This window comes from Camellia sinensis, chromosome 8 (assembly GCF_055761805.1).
Source record: "Camellia sinensis isolate YWXY chromosome 8, ASM5576180v1, whole genome shotgun sequence".
Lineage (NCBI taxonomy): Eukaryota > Viridiplantae > Streptophyta > Magnoliopsida > Ericales > Theaceae > Camellia > Camellia sinensis.
The window spans coordinates 123,170,100-123,191,360 of NC_138968.1; the positions used below are offsets into that span (position 1 = coordinate 123,170,100).

General features: G+C 33.3%; 1 protein-coding gene across 1 annotated transcript; it reads left to right on the forward strand.

The window, feature by feature from the left end:
* The first annotated feature begins 11,969 nt into the window (after positions 1–11,969).
* Positions 11,970–20,858, forward strand: LOC114286426 (uncharacterized). Its single transcript, XM_082883344.1, has 5 exons — positions 11,970–12,104; positions 17,102–17,174; positions 17,300–17,348; positions 18,640–18,763; positions 20,525–20,858. The coding sequence occupies exons 1-5, from the start codon at positions 12,102–12,104 to the stop codon at positions 20,624–20,626; spliced, it is 351 nt and encodes a 116-aa protein (XP_082739470.1). The 5' UTR covers positions 11,970–12,101; the 3' UTR covers positions 20,627–20,858.
* Positions 20,859–21,261: the final 403 nt, after the last annotated feature.

A 21,261-nucleotide genomic window follows, 5' to 3' on the forward strand; every position in this document is an offset into this window, starting at 1 on the left:
CAGATGAAGACATTTCCCACACTTTAGCCTCCGTTTGGCAAGAGAAGTTTGGGCTATTTTAGTCACTATCGGACAAAAAAAGTTAAATTAGTCAAATAGAGACAAAAGCTCATCACGTGCTTGGCAACAACTGGAGCTTCTATTTACACACACCCATTCTCCTCTTTACACAACTTTTTCAATAAATAATTGGTTCGGAAGTAGATTTCCGAAAATAAGTAATTGGTTCGGAAGTTGCTTTCCGAAAATAAACAATTGGTTCGGAAGTAGACTTTCGAATTTTTATTATTTTTTCGACAATCAACTTCCGAATGTGTTTATTTGATGTCTATAATAGTAATTTCACTTGAAAAAAAAATTATAATAAAAATATTTTTTATGAAGTGTGTGCAAAGAGGGGAAGGTAGATGTGTAAATAGAAGCTCCCGGCAACAACCCATGCCACGATAAATTTACCAAACTACCCCTACATGAACCAGGTTGAAAGGGGCATCGCCTCACCACACACAAAGTAAAAAAAAAAAAAAAAAACTTTTCCCGAAAAAACCCTTTTTCCAAAAAGCACAAAGAAAGTTTAAAAAAAAAAAAAAATTGAAAACAGAAATTAGCAGTTGTCACGTAATTTAAAAATAAATAAAACACATGAAAAATCATTTTTGAAAATTAAAAAAAATAATGTATACAAATAAAAATAAAAATGACAAAAATGTAAATTAAAAAAAAAAAGAATCACAAAAATACGCCTCATCCAAAAAAAAAAAATTAAGAACAAAAATTAGCATTTGCCGCGTAATTTAAAAATAAATAAAACACATGAAAAATCATTTTTCAAAAATAAAAAACAAATTAATGTATACAAAAAAAAATGACAAAAACATAAATTAAAAAAAATTCCAATTTAATACGCCTCGTCAAAAAAAAAAATTTAAAAAAAAGTACAATGACGCTGACGTGGAAGAAGGAGTCGGCTAGGAGTGGAAAAGGTATTACCAAGGGTAGTTCGATATTTAACATCTGGACGCCTCACCAAAATGTCAAAAAGTCAAAAAAACCAAAAAGGCCTACCCAAATCAGGCTTTTTAGCCTCAGGCTAAAATAAAGCCAAAAAGTTAAAAAATTAACCCACTTCCCAAACAACACCTTAGTGTCGCGCGAATGTTGGGGTATTCTATTTTTTTCGGTATGTTTAATTTAAATTTATAAATTTTAATTCATATTATATTTTAATATGAATTTATTAATAAGGATAACACATATTAAATTCTAAAGTAATTTTTTTTCCCTCATGGTACATCTTAATCAGTTATTTCTATTCAAATCTCTGCATCTTCTTCCTCAAGAAATCAAAGTTATTTCTTCTTCTTCTTCTTCTTCTTCTTCTTCCTTCCAAAATTGCAATCCACCTTATCAAAACTCACCATTATCATCAACATCATTGTTTTTTTATTATTTTGAAACCCTAAATCCCATAAGAAAGTTTGAACAAAATCAAATAATGAATGAGAGTAATAATTAAAATAATTTTTTGAAAAACCCATCAAAAATGATGTAAGTATTCAAATAAAGGTATTTCACATTTTTTGTAGAGCGCCATCAATTATTTTCTATATCGTTTTTATGACAAAAATTAAAGGATCATTAGTTAGATTAACAATAGCATATTATTGGGGTTGTTCTTGTTTTGTCATTTAAATAGTACATTACTTGATAACTACTCTTTCCTGTTAGTGCATGATGCTTATGTACTTATAAGTTTGATTTTTACTTTTCCACGAGCATTCTTATGGATAATTTATAATATAAATTTTTTTTTTTCTATATTGAAAAGTTTCATAATGTTTATGTAAAAGTTTTTTTTTTTTTTTGTATTTATAATGCTTATACGCTTATAAGTTTAGTTTTTTTTTCTGTGTTTGAGAATTATTTTCTATATTAAAAAGTTTTTGAAATAATTTAGTTTTTTTTGTTCGTTTATTATTTATTATTTGGGTTTACCTTGAGGGTAATTTGGGAAAAATAATAGGGTGTAATAAAAGTAAAATAAAATTTAAAATAATTAAACATGGTGTACTTAAAAATTAAAAGTATTTATTGATTTTTTTGGTGCAAATAAAATCCCTCGAATGTTGGGCATACCACGCGAATGTTGGGCCAAGCTAACAAGGTCCACACGGCGTGTTGTGTAAGAGTTGGGCTTAGTTGACTGGCCCGTGGGCGCCCCAAACCCGTCTAATGTCTAGATGGGCCCAGCCCATTTAGGCCCGAGCCTCTAGGCCTGGGACATCATTTTGAAGCTCGTCTTGGCCCATCGGCCTGTTTAAGGCCCATTCAAGGCCCGGTCCGCCCAAGGTCTAATGTATGTTTTAGTAGAAAATAATAAATTTTTAGTAGAAAAAATTTATAAAAAAAAAAGTTGTTAGGCTCGCCCAAACCCGAGGCCAAGTCCAGACCCACCAGCCCTCCCAAGGCTCGAATACTCTTGGGCATAGGCCTAATTTTTTGGTCCGTGAGCCAGCCTGGCCGAATTTTGGTCGGAGCCCGCAAGGCCCAACATGGGCCGGGCCAGGCTAGGCCAGATTTACACCCCTCAGTTGCCCTTGAGCTGAAATGAGTAGAAAATAGCTAAGTAGCCAAGTAAATGAAGAACAATCTAATGGTTTGTTTGACCCTATTGTCGGCTCAGAGACAAATATGCTTCGTAAAGACATGTGAGGTTAGAGTGCTTAAGGATGTGCTTTATTCTTAACAAATAAACATCTAATGGGAAGTCATTGAGAGGAATTATAGTTATACTAAAGTCTCGCTTGGCAACCTTTAGTTTTAGTCAAAACATCATTATAAGTTATCACATCACTTTCTCTACTTTTCTGTATATTTTTTCATAAAAAAACTAAAAAATTACTAAAATAACATGTTCCCAAATGAGGCATAAGACTCTATTGTGTTGGAACATACAAAAGTCTCAAGAGTTTAATTTAAATGAGGTAATGCAATTTTAATCGCATAACACCTCTCAGAGTTTTTCTCTTGTTTTGATCCTAAATTTTTAACTTAGACATTTGAGGGATTTTTTGGCACACACTTGTCAGTAAGCTCATTGTTTTTGTGAGTTTTAGGTCATATGACAACATTATTAGGAGTTAACGTGAGGGAAAAATTCAATTCCGTACAATTTTTATATTGTGTTATTGCTGGTTCGTATTCAAAATAACTTTAATACTAATACGATTTATTTAATTAAACGTATCAATTGTTTTGACACTAATTTGACCTATGTATAATCGTGTCAGCCTGAATACAATACGCTTCATATGATTAATCTAATTATAAGTAAATTGTGCAACTTATTTCAAACAAACTTGCTTAATGTCACATGCATCAAAATAACTTATTTAAAAATGAAACAAAAATACAAAATTATTATTCAATACCTAAGAATAAAATTTTTAAGATTTTATAGTTACTAAAATCAAGTTGCATTTGAGTAAGCAGCGAATCAATAGTCGGTTTGTGCCCACGTGCCAACACAGATTTTTACATAACTCAGAAGAGTCATGTTAGAGTTACGCCTACAAAAGTTCAATGTTAAAATAACTCATTTAATATTTATATTATCGGTTCGTGTTATATTATCATATATATATATATATATATATGGGAAACGATTTGGAGCCCTAAAAAAGTCCCCTTTAATCTCCCTAATCCCCAAAACGACGTCGTTTTGGGGAAAAAAAAAATTTTTGGTCTCAATTTTCGGGGGATTAGGGCTCTCCAAATTAGAGAGATGTAGCACGGCCCATATATATATATATATACATGTAAAAGTAATATTTTTTTCTTTTCATGTGAGAGCATCACATCTCTAATGATGAACCATTTTTTTCATTAAATCTGAGGGGAAAAAAAAAGGATAATTTTCTCAATTTGATATGAGGTGCTCCAATGGTTGCACTGTAACTTGCATCAAAAGGCAGGGACGATCGGCTGGTAGATCAGAAAAGCCACTGAAATAATTTTTTTTTTTTTGCTCTCACCACAGTCAAGACTCTTTTCAAGGTTGGGGTCTATGAGATAAATAATGGTAATATGATTCAGCAATCAATTAAACCTTCCTAAAACCCTCTTCTTTCTCTCTCTATTCTCACAACAGTCAAGGCCGTCACACAGGGAGAGAGAGAGAGAGAGAGATATGCTCTGTTTTTATTTCTTTGAAATGCCAGAGGTACGATTTTAACTTCTCATACACTGCTTTAGCTTTTAATTCCAAAATGTAATGATTTGGTATTTGGGTTCATCATCATGACTGTAATATTGAACAAGATTTTTCGAAATTCATTGTTTAGTTGTCTAGAATCTCAGGAAGAAAACCATGGAACTTGGAATCACAGCCAAATTTAAAAATTCCCTCATGTTATATGTCTTTTTTAGTTTCATAGTCTAAATTTTAATCTTTTTTTTTTTGAGGGGTCTGAATTATGGGTTTTGTTTTTGGGGTTTATCATTGTTCCTCATCTTGGTCTTTTTGAAAATTACATTAAACTTGCATTGTCGGTTCATTAGAAAACAGAAGCAGCTGTGCATTTTTTCAATATATCGGTTAACCGGTGGGTCAACCTGCCAGACGTCCCGCCGGTTGACCGGTGGGCCTTTGTCACGCTCTCAAAAGAAACCCATTGTATATATATCATTGACATGCATTATTTAAAGAAAACAATTTATTAATTCATTCATCAGAGTATTACTAAATAAAAGTATTACATGTAACATCGAATTAAATGCCCTACGGGCTAACATCTTTCCAAGCCAACACTTGGATACAAAAATATGAGTTCTAACTCAATACAAGTAAAGCCCTAGGCTTGAATGTTTACATGTACTAACAAATAGAAACAATTAACTAAAGATAGTCTTCTTCAAATCCAAAAGCCAAATCCTCCCAAGCTAAGTCCTTGGAGGTAGCTTAACACCTGAACCTGAAAAATGATGTTCCCATAAAGGGTGAGCCACAGCCCAGTAGAAAAATACTAAACCAAATATAAGCATTGAATAAAGCTATAGCATTCAATAGATGGTTAACCAAGATAATCAGTTATAACTTAATACAGACTCATGACACTAATGTCTATGACATGTTTCAATTCTCATTATTATCAATAAAGCTCAGAACCTAGCCAAACTTACATCAATGAACTACATAACATATTCACATTTCTTCCAATATCAATAACACAGATGAGACTCAGGCTCATATCAAAACACTTCATACTTCCCGTTTGATACACATTGTAGTGTTGTATCAATATCATGTAAAAACACTTCAATATAATAAGCGCACATAATAGTGATGCTAATGGAGTTCATCCCCTATCTCCTCCCAAACAAAAATCCGGTTTAGAGGTCCATCCCCTAAACCGTGGAGTACATCCCCTATCTCCTCCCACACAAAACAATGTATGTAAACACATAACATATACACCACACAATCAATACACATAATGTCTGTATTAATTCAACAGTCAAAATTAATGACTCAACCAATGTGATTAGTTTCAGTTATCCCTAATCCACATGCAATGTCTACAACAATCACGACTATCCTCCACCGATAGCCCAAAACAGTTATTTCTAGACTTGGAAAATAAATATATCAACAATTCAATAGGCGAGTGATTTAAATTATCCAACTACACCATTTAATCAATGAATTCCTCAATTTCATGAATTTAACCAAATTTCCCAATTCCCTTAAATTAATTATACAAGTTAATTAATTAATACAACTAGGGTTTTTCCCAAAATTATCAAAGTAACCCCAACATATCAATATACCAAAACTTAGAACAAAACTTATAAAATGGAGTAGGAAATCCCTACCTCGAAGAAGATAACCCGAATGGAGAAGACGGAGATGATGACCCAAAAACCCAAGTGCTCCAAAACTACAAACTCTCAGATTAAAACGAAGCTCTCGACTCACTCTATCTTTTTAATAAAGCAACTAGGGTAGAAACACCCTATAAGGTGATGAAACCTAAGAGAGAAGGTGGGTAGAGGGAGAGAGAACTCGGAACTAGGGTTTTAGGATCAAAAGAATGTGAAAAAACGTTTTAAAAACTGCTGCTGCATATATAAACCCGACAGGCTCGCTCGAGCGAAGACTTTGTCGCTCGAGCGACCAGACACACGAAACCCTCGCTCTAGCGAAGAAAAGCTCGCTCGAGCCAAGAATGCAATGCTTCAGGTCTGCAACCCAGGAGCACGCTCGAGCGACAGAATGCTCGCTCGAGCGAGGAACTCGAAAACATACACCTCACTCGCTCAAGCGAAGGAAATCTCGCTCGAGCGAATAAGCACTGCCCTCAGGTCTATACCAGGCGCAATCGCTCGCTCGAGCGAAGCAAATCTGGATCGAGCCAGAAGACACAAAATACAAACCTCGCTCGAGCGACCAACCCAAAAACTGGACAGCAACACTTGGTTTACGAACCCAACCAAACTGAAACAAACCTGCCCAACACATCCTATAACTCCAAATGAGAAAATAAAGGATGACAACAACAATTATTCAATGACAGAATAAACGGAACCTAAGTCCGGATACAATAATCAAATGGGAAAAGACCGGGGTCGCTATAGCCTTCCTCCAATGTTACATCACAGTGAAATGGTGAAATCTCACGCGGATTTTCAGTTTGATGAAACATTTGCTCCGTTGTCAGTTTGATATCAGTTTGGTAAAACTATTGGAGAAAGAGAAAAAGTGACTTTGATGCTTAATTTGATGCAACGTTAGAGATGGTCTATTACATTTTAAAGGTTTGCTTTAAAAAAAAAAAAAGAAGTCACATTGGCATACTTTTGTCCATTTATATATAAAGTTCTACACAAACTTAATTTCAATTATAATAACCAGTTTTATATAGACTCTATTTGAGAAATATATATATTTTTTCATATATATATACTTATAAGTTAATTATTATGATATTTGAAAAAAAAAAGCTCAATATACAAAAAAATAAAAATAAATAAATAAGATAAAATGTGCTTAATTATATACATCGCACAAATTAAATTGATTTATTTATATTTTTTATTTTTTATCTATCTTATTGATGTCTTAATATTAATTTATATTTAATTTAGATTTTATATACCCATATACAATATGTATGTATAATTCAAAAAAATATTAAAGAAAAAATCAATATTCTACATAATTAATTAATGTATTTTCTTTTTAATCCAATTACAACATATTTATATTTAATCTTCTAAATAAATTTTGTGTATTCCTATTTCTATATATTTATTATCCAAATAAATATAAAAATAAAAATAAAATAAAATAAGTTAGTTTTATATTACTAATTCTCTTTCTAATTTAAATATTATCTTTAATATAAAAATGAGTGTTTGTTTTACTATTTTATAATTTAATATATATCATATAAAATCATTATAAGAAAATTATACTTTTATAGCATAATATAACTAAAATTATCAACATCAACAAATAATTTAACTAAATTTATTATATATAAGTATTCAGGTAACACTTTTATAAAATGATAAAATTAAGATTATTAAAATAAATAATTAAAATTAAAATTTTATTTTAAATTAAAATTAATATTATTTTTTTATAACATATCATAATATAAAATAGGGTCATGCTTCTCTCCAGTCCGAAATTGGACTGAAGCGTGTTGTTGGGCCTGTGGAGGCCCACCATGGGTTTTGTTTCAATGATCTGAATAATTCAATGTATAGAACTTGTCAAGTATTTTATCTTTGTAAAAACTCACATTGATCTGATATTGATAGCTACTTGATCAGATCACGTTTCTGTCAACAATAAATATAATTTTCAAAATAAATTATTAATAAAAATATGATCTGATCAAGCAACTATTGATATCCGATCAATATGATTTTTTACAAGGATCAAGTACTCGACGGACTCTATATCTTGACGAGGATGGATTATCAAAACAGGATCCGTGGTGGGCCTCACGGGCCCAATAACACTGTCTTTGTGGACTGGAGGTAAGCCTAACCCTATAAAATATCATTACATTAATTAAAGTTAATTCTATTGTGATTTTATATCGGACATTATATTTTTAGAAGTGATTTATATGCATGTGTAGTGTCCAATTTGATATTGATTGATTAAAATAATGGAACTTAATACTTTTTTGGTAAAGTTTTTAAAAGATAAATTAACAAATGTCAAATGATAAATAGTGTGGAATATTATTTTTAAGAATAATGATTCATAAAAAAATGATTGTATATATTTAAGACACCTATTGATGTTTCTTGAATAATTTTTAAATAAAAATTTTGAATTTATAGTACACTGATAATGTACCTTAATGAGTTTTGTCAGAAAAGATATGTAAAAATAATTTGGCTGAATTTTTTATTTTTTATTTTTTTTGCTGTTATTCATATAATTAATCAAAACCCATTTGAGAACTGAAATTATTGAGGTTATAGAGATCTTGTATTTATGATTTAAATTTGTAATTTTTTTATGCATTAATGTGAATAACTCTTACGATCTTGCTGATATAAACATAAATCTTATATTTGAGTCAACCCACCTTAAGTCCTTTTTCCGTATAATAAAATATTTAAATATTGTCATATAAAAATATTATAATAAGTCATAATCAAATACCGCTTGAAACATAATTAAAAACCTGATGCACCACTTTAGATATAATAAAAAATATAAGAAATTAGTAAAGACTTTTTCGATTAATAACCAAAATAAAATGCTAAGAGTTATAACCAAGTCATAATTTGTATATTATAGATTTTTTTTTTTAGAAAAAAATATTTTGATACAAGTAGAATTCATGATTTTTAGAAAATTTGATTAACACAAATGAAAATTTGATTTCAGATTGAGAATACGCCTTCTTTTTTTTTAAACATTGAAATAAATTATTTTTATGAGTTTTTTTACATAGGATCACACATACAGTGGTAAAAAATTTCATGAACCATTAACAAAACTGTTTGTATTTAACTTTCAATTGTTAAAATTTTCTACGCATAAAGTATTAAGATTCAAAATCAAATTTTCATGTTAAAAATAAATTATTGTGCATCGCACAACTCATCGATGAGTAAATAATAATTAACCTCATCGCACAACTCATCTACTAGTTTGTGCTTATGTAAAATAATTAACCCTATAATTACATGTACGGTTCGAGTCAGGTTAACAAGTTGTGTATCAAATTTCCATCTTTTGCACTTTAATTATTATTAAAAAAAAAATTACAACTGAGTAAATAATAATTAAGAAAAATATATACAAGTCGTTGGCAAAAGTCTACAATAAATGACTTGATCTGTGAAATTTTATATTTAAAATTACAAATTCAGTTGACAATTTTTTTTTTTTTTTTTATATAGATCCAATCTCCATCTTGTATGTCTTCAACCTCACTGACATCAAAATCTATTCGCAAGTGTTACCATTCCATGGTCAATCCAATCTTCAAATTTCTTCAATTATACTCTAGTGTTTCTTCTGAATTGTAACAAGCTAAAAACCATGAAAAGTATGAACTCACTTTCACAATGAAATTTACTAATTATTAGTTAATTTTTTGTTGCAGAGAAGGTTTTCAACTCCATAATGCCAATTTCCAACTTTGCAATTGTTGTAACTGATTATGATTATATAACTAGGAGTTGTAACTAGTATTGTGGTACTTGGGATTAGACTTAGCTTGGAGCAAGCTTTAACTGTCCCTTTGCATTTTCTACATGGCAGCCTTGGAAAGAATGACACTAAAGGAAAATTTTAGGCCAAATTATAATTCAGTGCAAAATTTTTACAAAAAAAGTACACTTCAGTGGTAATTTTAACAAAAATTAATTATTAAAATCTTAAATTTTTTCAGAAGACCTCTGAATTGTAATTCCTCCTAAGAAAATTTTAACAATAAAATTTATTTGTCCCAGGATGGTGAACATTATCTATTTAAGAAAAAAATAAGTTACTAACTTAGGCCTCGTCTGCCAAGTGATTTTTTTAGCTAAAAAATCAAAAAGTCACTAAAAAAATTTAAAAGCTAACAACCCATACAAAAAAAATTAAAGATTCTATTTTTTCTCTACTTTTTACACATCTTTTTGTAAAAAGCCAAAATGTCATCCCAAACATATTAGTTTTTTTTACATCACATTTTAGCCAAAAAGTTACTAAAAAAATCTGTTCCCAAATGAGGCCTAAATTAAATTTTGGAACTAAATTTGAAATTAGTACCCAAGTACATAGTTTGGTCCTCAAATTTGTAATTTTGAAAACCGAAGTAAAAATGGATTATTTTGAAAAAAGTATTTAATATTGTGTTTTAAACAGTGAAATTTCATTGTTTCCATACCAGTAAACATAGTAGAAAAATGTCTCATATATATATATATATATATATATATTCATATTCATCATATCTATTATTTGGTAAATTTTATGAATTTCATAATAATATAGAGATGTAAATCGAAAATTGAATTTAACATTTTTTCAATAATTAAAAAAAAGTGTGAGACGTTAGTTGCCAGAGCATTACAATGGGTGGGTGGGGGTTATTTGATCATAAATTTGTCTCATTCGACAACATTGTCAATTTTTTATTTTTATTTCTTACCCACACAAATTATTAGTGTATACAAATCTCTTGAGAATAAAAACAACTAAAAATATTTTGTGTGTTGTTAAGATTGTAGCCTGCAACGTAGAGTGGTTGGTGAGGGATAATCAGAAGTAGTCATAAGAGTGTCGTGCTAAGATAACGAGATGGCTAAAGGAGTTTCCCGATGTCACGTACAATAACCATTTGAATAAGTATACTCTGTTTAATTTTGGAGTTTTTAAAAATAATTTTCACGTTTTTAATTTGTATTTTTTAATTTTTAGTGATTTTTAAAAATATTTTAATTATTAATTTTAGATTTATTTAATTTAAATATACTTAAAAAGTTTAAAATTTATGAAAAATATTAATTTTTTTTACTAAATATAAAAAATACAAAAAATGCAAAATTTATATATATATATTTTTATATTTATTGATTTTTTAAATTTTTTTTAAGAATATTTTATTTTTTAAGTATATTTATTTATACTATTATATTATATTAAGTGAATATTGAATTTGGTATCAAGTTTTTGCTTACTTCTCCTTATATCACTGATGCTTTATTTTTCTATTTGAAAATAAATAAATAAATAAATAAATAAACAAATAGGAAGAGTGTAACTTGAACCTTAGGTTTATTGAAATAGAATCTTACCACATAAGTAATACACAATATAAAATAAACATTTAATTTAATTTTTATTTATTTGAATTATACATGTATTTTGTATGCCAACTGTGGCTTTAGATAAAGGCTTGGTTTAGGTAGTAGGTTGACTTTTTGATTTTTTAGTTTTTTGACTATTTTAGCCTCAGACTAAAAAGGCTGGTTTGGAAAGGAATTTTGACTTTTTTAATTTTTTTTGACTTTTTTGTGAGAGGCGGAGTGCCGTTTTGGGAAGGGCCATAAAAAGCCACGTTTTTTTTTATCATTTTCCAAAAACGCAACAAATTTGGTTTGGGAAGGGCCAAAAATGTAAGTGTGAAATTAAGTTATGACAAAAAAATAAAAAAAATAAAATTCTTATGTTAGGTAAGGGTATTTTGATCATTTTAATTTGATTTGACATCATAAATAAATATTAAACTAAAAAGCAAAAAGTTAACTTTTTACCAACTTTCGTCTTATTAGACTAAAAAACTTATTTTATTTTTTATGACTATTTTAACTTCAAACCCACTTCCCAAACAATACCAAAGTATATTAAATTTCGAAATTTTTTTAACTAAAATAAGGAAAAAAAATTAACTAAAAACAACAAAACTAAAAAAAAAAAAAACAAAAAAAAGAAGAAGAAAATTAAAATAAAGTCATCATTTTATTTTTTTTAACCAATTATATTTTCTGGGTTAAGAAGACATTCTTCTCCAACTTTTTCTGGGTTGATCTATTATCACTCTCCTTCTTATTACATGCGATTTGGATGTTAAAAAATGGTGAGTTTCCATCCAGATCCCCTTCTTGCATTGCTCGATTAGCTCAGATATAGCTAAGTTTTTCGCTTTCCATACCCATTTTTTTGCTAAATATGGTTTATAATCTGTATGATTTCTCAGTGTTCGTTTCGTTATAGATTTTTCCATGCTGCTGCAGTGTGTATGATTAAACTAGCTCTCTCCATATAGAGATTTTACAGTCTTATAGATAATGCCAAGCCTAGATTCACACCCATATGTTGCTTTGGATCACTGGGTCACACACACACACACACACACACACACACACACACATATGTATATACACTAATTTTCAGCATTATCAATTACTACTGTGGTTATTCATGTTCTCTCTGTTATTATAATCACATTGTTGGCGATAATAGTCACACATTTGATTCGAAACACCAAGCAATTGATTTGTATGTAGAGGGTCAATTGACTTGAAGAATCGATGAATCATCTATACCCATATAGGAGAATTGAGTATATGGCATGATATGCTAATACTTACCAAAGAGAAGTGTTGAAAAATTGCTGAGGTTACCCAACCAAACCAAACCAAACGAAGCATTAAGTCCCATCAAATGGGGTCGGCTACATGAATCCTTCTTCTCCACGCGGCCCTATCAAAGGCCATTTCATTGGTCAAATTAAGTAGATTCATATCTCTATTTATAACGCTAGTCAACGTTAATCTAGGCCTACCTCGTCCCCTAACACTTCCATCTACCGTTACAGCATCGCATCTCTTCATTACTGCCTCTGTTGGTCTCCGTTGAATATGACCAAACCATCTCAAACGATTCTCTCTCAACTTATCTTCTATCGGTGCTACTCCTAATACACTCATTCCTAATCCTGTCCTGTCTAGTCTTACCACACATCCACCTTAGCATCCTCATCTCAGCCACACTCATCTTATCTACATGTTGTTTCTTAGTTGCCCAACACTCCGTCCCATACAACATAGCTGGTCTAATAGCCGTTCTATAAAACTTACCTTTGAGTCTAGTAGGTATTCGTTTATCGCACAATACCCCAGACGCACTTCTCCACTTACACCATCCCGCCTTAATCCTATGGGCCACATCTGCATCAATCTCTCCTGCTGTTGTGATAATTGACCCTAAATAACGAAAATGTTCACTCTTAGGCAGTTCTTGGTTCTCAATCTTCATTTCTCCTCTGCTTTCATTGTTACTGTTACTAAATTTACACTCCATGTACTCTGTCTTAGTTCTGCTTATCCGAAATCCTTTAGATTCAAGAGCTTTTCTCCAGATCTCCAACTTTGTGTTAACTCCTTCTCTAGTCTCATCCACTAACACAATATCGTCTGCAAAAAGCATACACCATGGCACGTCATCCTGAATATTTATCGTCAACTCGTCCATAACTAAAGCAAAAAGATAAGGACTTAAGGTAGATCCTTGGTGTAACCCTACAGTGATAGGAAATTCATTTGTTTCTCCAGCTGGCGATCTAATAGTGGTCACCACCCCTTCATACATGTCCCTAATCACGTCAATGTAGCCTTTTGTCACCCCTTTCTTCTCTAACGCCCACCATATTATATCTCAGGGCACTCTGTCATATGCTTTCTCAAGGTCGATAAACACCATACGAATGTCTCTTTTCTTTTCTTTATACTTTTCTATTACTCTCCTCAAAAGATAGATCGCTTCCATTGTTGACCTACCAGGCATAAACCCAAATTGATTCTCTGACACCTCTGTTATGTCTCACAATCGACGTTCCATCACCCTCTCCCACACTTTCATTATATGACACATTAGCTTAATTCCTCTATAGTTGTTACAATTCTGGACATCACCTTTATTCTTATAGATTGGCACTAAAATACTCTTCCTCCACTCATCTGGCATGTTCCTAGTCAACAAAATTTTACTAAACAACCTAGTCAACCAAGCAACTCCCTTTTTACCCAACACTTCCAAGCTTCAATAGGGATATCATCAGGTCCTAAAGCCTTATTTGATTTCATCTTCTTAAGTGCAATCTCCACTTCAAAATTTCTAATCCTGCGATAGAATCTATAGTTTTGGTTTATCGTATTACTGATTATTTCTTCCCCTATTGTCGTACTTCCATGTTCCTCATTTAATAGTTTCTCAAAATAATTCTTCCATCTTTCCTTAATCTCATCGTCCTTCACTAATACCTTAGAATCCTCACTCTTGATGCACTTTACTTGATTAAAATCTCTTGTTTTCCTCTCCCGCATCTTAGCAAGTTTGTATACCATCTTCTCTCCATCCTTACTATCTAGTCTAGTGTATAGGTCATCATAAACTTTCAACTTAATCTCTCTCACTACTTTCTTGACCTCCTTATTAGCCAATCTATAGCTCTTAAGGTTTTCCTCAGTTCTATCCTTTTGCCACTTTTTAAAGCACTCTTTTTTTGCCTTAACTACCGCTTGGACCTCTTCCCTCTACCACCAAGTTTCCCTAGAGCTGGGTCCCGTTCCTTTCGACTCTCCAAGCACTTCCCTTGAGATTCTCCTCATACAATTGGCCATCGAATTCCATATAGTGTTAGCCCCACCTTCTAAGTCCCAAGTACCTTCCTTATCCATTCGATTATTAAATATTTCTAGTTTATCCCCTTTTAAGTCCCACCATCTCGTCCTACGACGCCCGCCATCCTTCCTACCTTGGTATTGCCCTCTAAAACATAAATCTAGTATCAAAATCCTATGTTGAGGGACCAGACTCTCTCCAGGAATCACCTTACAATCATTGCATTTTAGGCAGTCTACTTTTCTCACTAAGAAATAATCTATTTGGCTCTTAACTAATCCACTCTTAAAGGTTATCAAATGCTCATCCCTCTTCTTATACATAGTATTAGCCACCACCAAGTCAGAAGCCAACGCAAAATCTAAGATTCTCTCTCCAGCCTCATTTCTGTCACCAAAACCGTATCCACCATGCACCCTTTCATAACCTACTTTATCTATGCCCACATGGCCATTAAAATCTCCACCTATAACCAGGTTCTCTCCTACGGGTATCTCCTGTAAGATCTCATCCATTTGCTCCCAAAAATCCCTCTTAGTCTGATCATCTAACCCTACTTGAGGGGCGTAAGCGCTAATAATGTTTACTATATTCCCTCCAATAACTAATTTAACTAGCATAATCCTATCTCCTTTCCTAATGACCGCCACCACACTTTCCACAAGACCCTTGGCAATTATGATTCCTACCCCATTCCTGCGTCTATCCTTACCACTATAATAAAGTTTAAAACCAGTATCCTCAATTTCCCTAGCTTTCTCTCCCGTCCACTTAGTTTCTTGTATGCAAGCTATACTAACTCTCCTCCTAATCATAACATCTACTAATTCCATCGTCCTACCAATTAAGGTTCCTATGTTCCAAGTGGCTATCCTAATCCTATAGTCTTGGACTAGCTTCTTTACCCGCGCTTGTCCAGAAAAACGCGGAAACCTTTGCCCATTTTTCACCGCACCCAGGCGTCGATGCGGCGCCCCTTGCTCACTTTTCGAAACACCCGGAGGCAGGCGCAATGCGTCACTTGAGGGGAACGACCTAGCATTTAAATGATTCAAAGTAGGATTCATTTTCATAAGGGATTCGAGCGGCTTTTTTACGTGTTGGCTGTCGGCTACCTAACACACAACCCTCCTCCTTAACCCGGGCTTGGGACCGGCGGAGTTGTTAACAACCCCGGCGGAGTTGAAAAATTGCTGAGGTTGATTGAAGAAATTGTTAAAGCAAGATGATGAGGTGGTCGAAGTAGTTAGTTATGGGTTGATTTCAGATTAGTTACACACTTATACTGTTAATTCAGTTTGTGACTGTTTTTTGTAAACTGAAAGGAGAGAAACTATGTGAGCTTCTTCTTTCTTATCTTAGTCAGGAGTTGTAACAAGTGGTATAAGAGTGAGTGGTTGATTTTCAGTTGTGGAGCAAAACGATGTCTCTAGTCTAAACAAATGCATCACAGCCTAACAGAAATTGAAACTGTGTATGAATTTCGGGTTGACTTGGCAAAGATGCACAGATGAAAAACCTTTACTTTCACCTTAAGGATATATATCGTTTGGAAAAAGGTCAAATCCATTCTCTCCATGTTCTTGTATTGTAGAACCTACCTTGGCAAGAAGTTTTCTTGAAAATAACATAAAGAAATTACTTTTTTTCTGAGCTACTCTTCAGGAGCTATTTACTTTTGTTTCCTTCTTTCTATATGACAAACTTACCTTCCATAAAAATCCATTTGAGGGTTGGGAAACCTCAAGAAGGGATTGTCCCATAACTTAATTAGTTTTTTGTAACAATGTATGAATGTCTGTGGTTGTGTATCATGGATTTGGGATTCCCCTACACGACATTGGCTAGTGTTTGGTGAAAGCAGTCAAGCATGGAATCTGTCATATGATTATTATTTTAGAAATAAATATCGTCATTAAAAACCTAAGTTAATTTAAATTAATTAGCCTAATAGAATCTGAGGAGTTGATGTCTGCTAGCTTAGAACCAAACATAAAACTTAGATCCTATTTGTAAGTATGAAGAATGGAGTTGAAGAAACTCCGTCAAACTGTAGTTGACTCCATGTGTATGTTTAGTAATTGTGAGTGTTCGAGGAAGTGGCATGACTGTGGACTCCGGTAGTTCTTGACTTGAGGCATAGTATCCGAGGATAAACTAAATATTGTGTGCCTCAACAATACAGCAAATTGTGACTCAAAGAACTAAAGTAATGCCATGGACTTCTTGCTTGCTTGTTGATTGACAATTGACGATGTTAAAGCCTAGGCCTTTAATCCTTGCTGACTTTATTGCCCTAAAAATATTAGCACATCTATCTGCTCAATTTTCAACTGATCATGATAGGAAAATTTAAACATGTCGTTTCAGAATTGGGATATTAGTCCTGGATCTTTCTGTTCTCTTTGCTGGATATTGTCACCTTATCTTCATTATCTATGCTCTTTGTAGGAAAAGGAAGCAAAGAAGGAAGCATTTAGGAAGTACCTGGAATCTAGCGGAGTTCTTGATGCTCTGACAAAAGGTTTTGCTTTAACTCTCTTCATTTGTTCTGAATCTCAATTCTTGAACTTAGTATTACCTAGTTTAGTATTTTTTTTTTTTCTGAATTCACATTCTTATTTTATTTAGCGTTTTCTTTATATGTAGGTCTTGTTGCACTATATGAGCAGAATGACAAACCTTCTTCTGCTGTTGAGTAAGTTCATTTTTTATATTTTATGAAATGTACATGTTTAATGAAGTATATTTCATTAGTTTTGTTTAAATTGGGCATGGCCTAAACCATATGTAAAGGGGCAATCCTAGTGCATGAGACTCCCGCTATTGTAGAATAATCTAGATAACCCATATTAAACAAATTAACATCTAGAAGGAATAATGCACAGTAAACATTATTTAAAGATTGGCTTTTGAAGTTGTAAATGAAGTGGAAAGGTGGTTGTCAGCATGGCCGAGGTTAGACGATATGGGAAGATGGTAGGCACACAGTTGGCAAGAGACCACTGGAGGCAAAGGACGACAGAGCCAAGGCAGCCCTAGTAGAGAGAGAGAGAGAGAGAGAGAGAGAGAGAGTTCTGACCTTGCTGAAGAGGGTTGGAGTCTTGAAGAAAGGTGTGTCAGTCATGCATGAAGAGATCCCCTTTTGTAGGGGATACCAACCAAATAGGGACAACTGCGTAATGCCCTTGGTTCAATACTCTGAATGTATGGACAACTCACTTCTCCCCGAAATCAAACTTCGGGTGCCGTCTCATGGCAGGCCTGCAGTGGTAGTAGGTATGCTTAACCATTGGGGATTGTATTATAGAGCCACATAGATAGGCATGATATGTTCTTTAGAGAATCACATGTCAAAGGTTGTGTTTGTCCCTCTCTCTCTAAGGTTGGTCAACATTGGGTTATATGAGCCAAGTGACTTCGATGATCCCTCGTCTCTAGCCTCCAAATACATTCCTCCAATGGTCCCGTGCGATGGTCCAGGCCCTGTGCTCAGCTTGGTTGGTTGATCATTTGGTGAATCACCTATGGGCAAGTGGGGAGGAGATTGATGATGGGAGATTGGTTAGATGGAGATTTGCTTATGCCTTTGTCTATTTGAAGCTGACCCAAAAGGGGTGCATGGTGATTTACCATTGGCCCATGTATTACCTCACAAAGGCTGTCATGTGGTGCCCCCCACCCATACGGAGATGACGTGGAGATGCCATGAACGAAGATGGACACATGTACCTACAAAAGTTTATAGCATGCATTTGACATAAGGATGTGGCAAGAAGCTAAATTAAGTTTCAGAAGGCTGAGACAAGATACTTGAAGACCCCTAACTGGAGGAAAAAGTGAAAGGAAAAGAAGTAAAACAACCATCTGCACAACATTTCTTAATTTTTTTTTTTTTTCAATTTCATCAATTATAGATTACAAATTGAGTTAGCTAATTAGATGATTCATGTGTGTAATTTCACAGACTAGTGATTTTTCTTCTACAGGTTCATCCAACAAAAGATAGGTGGTCCAACTGTGTCAGAGTATGAAAAGCTACAAGCCGAACTGTCAGATTTACAAATAAAATATCAAGAGCTTTTGGCTTTACACACAGAGAAGTGCAAGGAGGTATCAATACATTCACTTCTTCCCCTTTTGTGTTTACTCATTTATTGGTTGAATATTAGTTATTTTGGAAAAGAAAAAGTGAGTATACTCCTAGGAGCACATTATTTGCAACACAAAAGCATATTGACTGAATGAGTCTTCATTTATTGTGAATGCCTTGCTAGCAACAGCAGGACCTAATTTTTCACAAATTCTTATATTTGGAGAGCATGACGTGTTACCTATAAAATGCCAGGCTATGTAACAAGCCTGTAATCTCATCAAAATGAATGTGTATTGGGGAGAGAGAGAGAGAGAGAGAGCTCCCATGTCTTCATTTAGTATTTGGAGGTTGGGATTCTCTTCTCACCCTCTATATATGTATTGGGGATTGAAAAAAATGGGAAATCATGATGAGGATAGCTGGTTTTTGTGAGCTGTTCTTAGAGTTGGGGATGACGACATAGGCTAGATGGATGGAGTTCCTTCATATCTTAATTGAGGAGCATTGGGTCCTCAAAAGCTCTTTGACACTCTTCTGTGTAGTGGTTTGCCATGATCGGTCAATACTTCCTGATTGAGTTAGGGTACAAGCAATTGGATTTCTTGAACAAGGATGGGACAAGTTGGCTAGACTTAATTGACATATTCCATTATAGAGCCAATCACACCGTTCTCTCTCTTTCTGGCCATAGAATCGTTGAAGCAATCAGAGAAGCAGAGCAAAGTGGGTTGTGTAATCATTGGAATTTTGACACTTTCTCTTATAGATTGTCCGTCTTTGGAGGGTGAGGTTCTTGTAGCTTTGAAATCCCTGATTTTCCCTGAGCTTTTGAATGAGTTTAGGAGCTAGGCTGATCATTGTAAAATGACAAATATAAGCTTTGGGAGCATGGCTGATCATTGTTGCATATGCAATCTTCTAGTAATTGTTTAAGCATACAAACTTGCTTGATTATTGCCTTTGTCCTTTTCCTAATTGATTACCCCTTTACCCTGAGAGTCTGCTCATTCCATCTAAATTTTTTTGTCACTTTTTCTGTTTGGATGAGCACAAAGTTAGGAAAAAACTATTTTACTCTATAACCTTGTACTCCAAATAGTTTGAATTCTAACCTCGGTAAGTTATTTTCCAAATAAGTCATATGTCACTGAAGTGTCCACTTGACTGTCTGGCCCCAAACAAATGTGAGAGAGAGAGAGAGACAGTAAATAAGCTCTCGGCTGCAGTTATCTTTTTTCGATGACGGTTTTTTGTCACTGGTTAGTGTTTCTCAACGATAATGATTGCTGACGACCACTTTATGACTCGTGACCTTCAACTTCCAAACCAACTACTGGTTGTTCAGATTTTGGTAGATATCTTGGATTTTTTGAGTAATTGGTATTATTTTTACCTGGTGTTGTTTGTTTTGATGAGTTTAGGTTGGTGGTTGTCCTGAGTTTCCTTGGATTCAATTTGTTGTATGTGATTTTGTTGTGCTGAATGAAATTGATTCAAATGAAGCTTAATGTTACAGTCACCCTTTGTTTTCTTTCAAGTTTCTTGATTGGTTTATGGTAGAAATAGTAGTGGCAGATATGCCTTAAATTTACACAATGTTCAAATCAGAATGGTATGAATTGAAAATTTTCAACATTTCAGTCGCTGGAAAATGAGATGAGAAACTGAATTTTTTATGTAAAATATTTTACAAGAAAAATGTTTATTTTGAGTAAAACATTTTACATTGAACCAAAAGGAGTGTAAATGTCTTATTTGCTTTCCATATTGTGTTGCAGTTTGAGGAGTTGAAAAAATCACATACAATGGCATCTACTAGAGAGAGCATTGATGAGTCCCCAAAGGATGTGTCATCATGTGTACAAGGTAACTTCACATGATCTTACACTAAATAGATCTCATTTATGGTTGCATCAAACATTGTTCAAATTTGGAGAGAGCAAAGGCTTGTACAGTGTTGTATCATTATTCATCTACAATGAGATTTTATTCTGGGAACTTTTGTGCTATCATTGTCTTCAGGTGACCGGTGAAATTTGTCTGGACTTTTCGCCTATGTAATATTTCGGATCCAACTTTTCTGCCATGTGTATTTGGTCATTATTAACTGAAGCCGCTCACTCTCTCTCTCTCTCTCTCACACACACACACACACACACACACAATTTGTTGGTTCTTTCAAAGGTTAAACACAATCCATCATATTTAAGATGCCAATTACTGTAAGCAGAGCTTGTTTGGTGCAATTTTTTAAAGCTGAAAGTTGAAGTTAACATACTTTAGTCAAACAACGATGAATGTGAGCTTCCCCTTCCTCACCTTGCCACTACTATATACTTCTACAATTAATTTAAGCGCAAGTTATATCAGCGCATTCGCAATTATTGACAAATATCAATTTATTTTTTGATTTATGAACTCGTACTTTCACCCCTTACATGAGGAGACATTTGGACGAATTTAATAGTCAGCGATAAAAATATATGGGTTGATTGAGACACTCACCCATGAAACC

Coding starts and splice junctions, on each gene's coding strand:
- LOC114286426 (XM_082883344.1), top strand. Junction 17,349..18,639: donor AAACCTTCTTCTGCTGTTGA/GTAAGTTCATTT, acceptor TTTCTTCTACAG/GTTCATCCAACAAAAGATAG. Junction 18,764..20,524: donor ACACAGAGAAGTGCAAGGAG/GTATCAATACAT, acceptor ATTGTGTTGCAG/TTTGAGGAGTTGAAAAAATC.